The sequence below is a fragment of the Syzygium oleosum genome, unplaced genomic scaffold (assembly GCF_021117445.2).
Source record: "Syzygium oleosum isolate NSW1041296 unplaced genomic scaffold, Sole_v2.1 Sole_v2.10, whole genome shotgun sequence".
Taxonomy (NCBI): domain Eukaryota; kingdom Viridiplantae; phylum Streptophyta; class Magnoliopsida; order Myrtales; family Myrtaceae; genus Syzygium; species Syzygium oleosum.
The window spans coordinates 4,969,485-4,974,981 of record NW_026607494.1 but is presented as its reverse complement, the minus strand read 5'-3'; the positions used below and the strand labels follow the sequence as shown (position 1 = coordinate 4,974,981).

At 40.2% G+C, this 5,497-nt stretch overlaps 1 protein-coding gene across 4 annotated transcripts; it reads right to left on the bottom strand.

Annotated features, from left to right (window-relative positions):
- Positions 1 to 382: 382 nt before the first annotated feature.
- LOC115683381 (probable protein S-acyltransferase 4) lies at positions 383 to 5,211 on the bottom strand. Of its 4 annotated transcripts, XM_056315550.1 has the most exons (7): positions 4,962 to 5,210; positions 4,722 to 4,877; positions 3,963 to 4,136; positions 3,041 to 3,349; positions 1,962 to 2,192; positions 1,328 to 1,872; positions 383 to 741 (listed from the first exon to the last, which is right to left on the bottom strand). In XM_056315550.1, the coding sequence occupies exons 2-6, from the start codon at positions 4,773 to 4,775 to the stop codon at positions 1,330 to 1,332; spliced, it is 1,311 nt and encodes a 436-aa protein (XP_056171525.1). In that variant the 5' UTR covers positions 4,776 to 4,877; positions 4,962 to 5,210; the 3' UTR covers positions 383 to 741; positions 1,328 to 1,329. The 4 variants fall into 4 exon arrangements, with proteins under 4 accessions (XP_056171525.1, XP_030463772.2, XP_030463771.2 ...); XM_030607912.2 differs by having other exon boundaries at positions 383 to 736; positions 4,722 to 5,211; XM_030607911.2 differs by having other exon boundaries at positions 4,722 to 5,210.
- Between the last annotated feature and the right edge of the window lie 286 nt (positions 5,212 to 5,497).

The following is a 5,497-nucleotide window of genomic DNA, read 5'->3' as shown; positions in this document are numbered from 1 at the left end:
AACAGATTGCGGAAACACTTTTGCACTGGGGACAGACGAAAGAGCATGCCTGATGAGGCTTAAACAGTTAAAAGTGAAATCAAGCTCATGGACTTTTGGAGCTCCAAGCGTTTACCTACATAAACCGAATTAGCAGTAGAACAAATTACACTTAAGTGAGGATTAGCTGAGATTGCAAAGTTTACCACCCGGTAAGTTGTAGGAAAAGCTGCTGATTTTGACCATTTGCATAAGAAGACAAAGGATCCTTACTCTGCAATTTTCATAACTAAATATCTGAGTTCTGGAACTGAAATTCAGAGAATACTTTACTGAGATAATGAAAGAAAGTACATTGGTGAGCACAAAGCTTATCGTTCATGTTCAAATTCTCAAAAGGAGATGACTCAATCCAGTAAACCGTATAAACCGCATGAAATGTGATGAATCGTGACAGATATAACAAAAGTATAGAATTTGATCCGAGTTCAAAGGAAACCTACTTCACAATCACAGACCATTTTTCCATGAACCAAAATTGTCTGTTATCTCGTAGGATTCCTCGTTCATACCCAAATGTACAAGTCATTGCCATGCTTTTGAACAAATAATTAGCAGATGTCAATATCTGATTAAAGGCATTGTCCCCTTGTCCAGCATCAAAAGCATCAGTCCTCCAGTTAACATTTCTGATGAGTTTACTGGCTTCCTCTCAGTTCACCAACTAATTCAACTGTGATTATGTGTTATTTAACCTCTGCTCTGAATAAGACAAGGAAAGATTTGTCAGAGCCTAGGTAACATAGTTAATGAAGTAAATCCAACTAGAAAAGCATGGCAACTAAAAGGAATTCAAACCAATATCTAAGAATGATCTACAAATCTTTTCACGACGTCCTCAATGTTGCATTTCGATAAACCATTGGTCTGATTATCTCGGCTTCAACATTCAACGGCAAGAACTTTGTCAAATAAATCGTGCTGTAATAAATGAAAACTTCTGCTGACTTGGCAAATGCAAAGTTGCTGTCACATGGATAAGGAAAACATGTTGACCAACAATTAGCTGAAACTATCTCCTAACCATATGGGTGCCTAACTTCCTAAGGAAGAGTTCTTGATGGTCATGCACAAGAAGGTTAATAAGAGCTTTTCAATTTTGCATATCCCCTGCAACAAGTAGATGCCTGTCGTTATATTGTCATCACGTGTGATCTATGCTAAATGTGCAGATAAAATATTACAATATACTACTTATGAGAAGACTATTCCACCCAATCCGGATGACAAATTTAATAAAACGTACAGAAAGCCAAAAAAGGCATAATAGAATAAGAACAAAATTGACCTTTATGGTGCAGCATTTTGATTGGAACCACTTGTATCATCTTTCTTTTCTGTTGCACTATTGCCATCTTCTAAAGCACCAGAGGTATACGAAGGTTCTCTGGCTTTCTGTTGAACGGCATGGCTTTGTCCAGAACAAGTCATTTGATCACCATCGATAGTTGTTTCTGTGGGTTCCTTCATGTCTTGCTCTACAAGGAAAATCGAGTCAACACGCCCTCTATCTTCCTCTTTATTCTTGAAATCATCATCCGAATCATCATATTCCAAGTCGCGCAAGATTTCAGGGAGAGTGATGCCACCATCCTCTGCAAGCTTCATTCCCATCTCAATATCTAATTTCTCCTTTGAGCTCATAATACCTTCACCAAAGTTTGGAGTCACCGCACACACGGCATCTTGTTCCTCTACCTCCACAAATGCACGGAAATTGTTCATTGAAGGTGGGATCTTAGAGAAGAAAACTTCCATAAGGTTTCCCAGGACCCCCTTGTTATAGGGGTTCTCCTTTTTATCATAGCGGTAGCGGAAGTTCTCGTAGGTGGTCTGCACAAGAAGAAGAATCAAACTTTTGCAAGATTAATTCATAGAAAGTGCACAATCGGACGTTGCTTTGAGAGGGATAGAAACATCACCTGATTTGTGCAAATCAGATAGGAGTGGAAAACTGTTAAACCACCAACAAACCAGACAGCTATGAAGCAGTAGATAATGAGAAAATCTGACACGTAAGCATTCGACATAGCCTTCCAGATAGACTTTTTTACTTTTTTCAGTTGAAGAAGGTCGATCCAAGAAAACGCGAACACATATATGCACAAGATGGTTGAAGTTGATACGAACATGAAGAAGAATCGGTAATTACGCTGCAACAATAAGGAAGATAAGGAATTTTAGCTAAAGTGGAAAGATTGGGCGAGGGTAAGGAAAAGCTATTTTAAGCAGCATTTAGATTTCATATAAAAACCAAACAATGCATCTATCCATCCATGACCAACAAAAAGCACGTAAAACGAGTATGACTCCACAAGAGGATCTCCTACTAATTAAGCTTTGTATCACTTCCCCTAATCGAGGTAATGCAGTCAATTGTCTCTCGTCTAAATTGGTTACAAATGGATAGTGTTGCTCTTTGCATGTAAATGTGCAGACTTCTGTTCATAACTTCTTATATAATCTATAGATAGATTTTCCTTATGTAATCATCAAGAAAAGTGTTTGATTTCTGACGTCGTTTTTTTCCTTAAAGCAGATTCAGAGTCCTACATCATAGTGACATCAATCATGAATTGGTAACACCTAACTAGGAGAGCGTCAGTTGTAGACAAACAATGCACTTGACAGACCGACCTAGGCTTGAAAACTTTCATTACACGTGAAAAGATAAGAGGCAAAATCTCAGGGTGAAAACACAGTGCATCAGATAAGAGGTACTGGGAGATGCAACTTGTCACAGGAATAAATATAAGATATTCATCGAGTTAAATTTCACTATCTGGAAATAGAGTAATGTATTTTTCACACACAAAAGAAATCTTCAAGACTTCAGCTTACCTCGCCATATGACCTAGTAAAGATTGGACAGAAAAAAGAAGGAAAAAATGGCAAGCCCATCCATATATATAACAACAGATTATATTGACTTGGTATATCAGGCTAAATATGAACCTTTTTTTTAAGTTTTGTAGAAGTTGCTCGGCTCAAAATTACTTACTATTCCAATGCACTGGCCAACCCATGGACAATGATGGTCAAATCTCTGGACACAATTGTTGCAGATTGAGCAATGAGAAGCACGAGGAGGACGAAATAGCAAGCAAGTATCACAGTACTTCACTTTTACTGCATGACCATTCACCATCACATCCTTTGTTCGAGGTAGTTTCATATGAGGTGTTCTCCCATTAACCCACTCCATTGATGGGGTAGTAGCATCAAATGCATCATCTGATTCGGGAGGCTTAGAATTTCTAGGGACTATCCCAGGATCTCTAGCAGAAGCGACAAAAAGAAAAATTAAATCCTGCATGAAAATGGGTAGTCTGAGTCAGCAAACAACTATCTGCAACAGGATATCCCCAACTGAGAATCAAAGTCATCAGTAATAGCATTGCAAAATGTGAAGAAGTTGTCCATTCATAAATATTAAACCACGAGAAAACACTTCCTTGAACAGCAGCACATAAAGTTCCAGAAATGCAAAGTCAACGCACGTTCAGTTCATCACTTAGATTCTAGAGAGAGAAATCATCTCAACGTAATGCCAAAACGGGACGCGTTCTCTCTTACAACTTTTTCCTTCAGAGTTTCTGTTGCACAGTCAAAAGCCCGAGAAATAAGAGAAAAGGTATATACTGTAATGCATAATAAAGTTAAATGTTACTCTATGTGAAGATCAGGTTCCTCAAATTCTTATCTTGTATATATTAGAAGGCATCGCTCGAGAGATGGATGGCACCAACAGAAAAAATATTGTTCCAGGAAGCACGTTTAATAAAGCATTTCACATGTCTATAGATACAGGGCAAAACTGATGGAAAAAAAATTCTTACCCGCTGAAAAGAACATTAACATGCAATACGATATTCATAACAAACTTTAATTTGTCAGTGTGATGGAAGCTCTGACACACATACCAGAACAGCGATGATCAAACCACCAATCAGTGCAGGCAATGCATAGCGATGATCGTTGATTTTGGAATGGGCTCTCATGGAGAAAGCAATCGCAGGGCCGGCGATGAGGAGGGTTGAAAGTGACAGGGACGCAACATCAGGCCCGAAAATCAACCTCCCTCGGCAGAAAAATCTCTGATCCAGAAAAGGGAGAAGAAAGAAAGAGAGACAAAAGAGCATTAGATATTGCCAAACGGTACCAATTAGTTCTGAAGTTTCGAGATCCACAAATCACATAAAGATTTATTGCTCCCAATCCTACTTCTTCCTCATTGCGCCGTCTCATTAGATTTTAAGACCACTAGCAAATTTTCATCCAAGGAACAACAATTCCCTCCACACAAACAGTTGACCCAACATTCAACAAGATGGTTAGTGATTAAACATACCGAACAATAGTCAATTAACGATCAACTACAAATTGCAAAAGCATTTGAGAAAGGAGCAACGAAGTACCCTACTCACACAAACAGACAATTCGCTGATCTAGCCAAAGTACAAGAAGGACCAACACATTCCGCTGCCTGAACAAACTCCAAGTTCTTTCCGACGAACCGCGGAATGAAAACCATCATTACAAGGAAGAACATAAGAGGGCATACAGAACAGTCTACGCGCCAAAAAAACCCAGCATCGAAATCGCACGAACTCGACTGCGCCAAGCAGCACCAGCTCCGGACAAAGCGGAAGCGCATTGGAAAGAGAGAGAGAGAGACTCACATTGCTTCCCTTCCAGACCTGATAGAGCCTCCAGGGCTTGGCGTCCTGTGCCATTCCTTTGCGAGAAAGATATCGACTGCGACGGCGACGACGGCGGCGACGACGCAGGTATCACTCTCTCCCTCTCCCTCTCACTTCCTCTCGCAACTTCCTCTTCTTCACAGGGACAGCATCGCCAACAAAGGGAAGGGAAGAAACCAAAAAACCCAAAAGAACAAAAAAAACAAAACAAGAACTTACCCAAGAAAGAGCATCGCAGCGCGACTCCGAAAGATCACACCCACACCCCAAATTTCGAAACTTTACACGATGTGGCCCGACAAGAAACTCATCAAATGCTGGAATGGAGAGAGATGGAGAGACAGAGAGACAGAAATCTTATTCAAATCGATGCGAGTGACAACAGAAGGGAACAAGAACAACAGCGTATCTGCCTCTGCTCTCCGCACCAACAACAACAACAACAACTTCCCCTCCCTATCGTCCTCCTCCTCCTCCTTCTCCTCCTCCTTCTTCTTCTTCCGCTGCTTCTTCTTGTTCCTCTTTGTGTCTGTGAGACGGAATATACCGTGATCTTGTCACATTAGCACTCCTCTCCCACTCTCTCTCTCCCTCTCTCCACGTTATGCAGAGAGAGCGATGAGTTCGGTGACGGGCGGAAGTTTCAATTTTCTCGCGGGTGTTATGCGCCATCTCTTTTTTTATTATATTTAATTTAATTATCTTTTTTTGTGTTATTGTTTCTATGTCGTTTGAATTTTCGGGATTAATGGAAA

Excerpts from the sequence above, each read along its gene's own strand:
- LOC115683381 (XM_030607912.2), bottom strand. The coding sequence starts at position 4,775 with ATGGCACAGGACGCCAAGCCCTGGAGGCTCTATCAGGTCTGGAAGGGA. Across the intron at positions 4,137-4,721 it reads AGGTCTGGAAGGGAAGCAAT|AGATTTTTCTGCCGAGGGAG; the intron begins GTGAGTCTCTCT and ends TTTCTGGATCAG. Across the intron at positions 2,193-3,040 it reads TTGGCCAGTGCATTGGAATA|CGTAATTACCGATTCTTCTT; the intron begins GTAAGTAATTTT and ends TTATTGTTGCAG.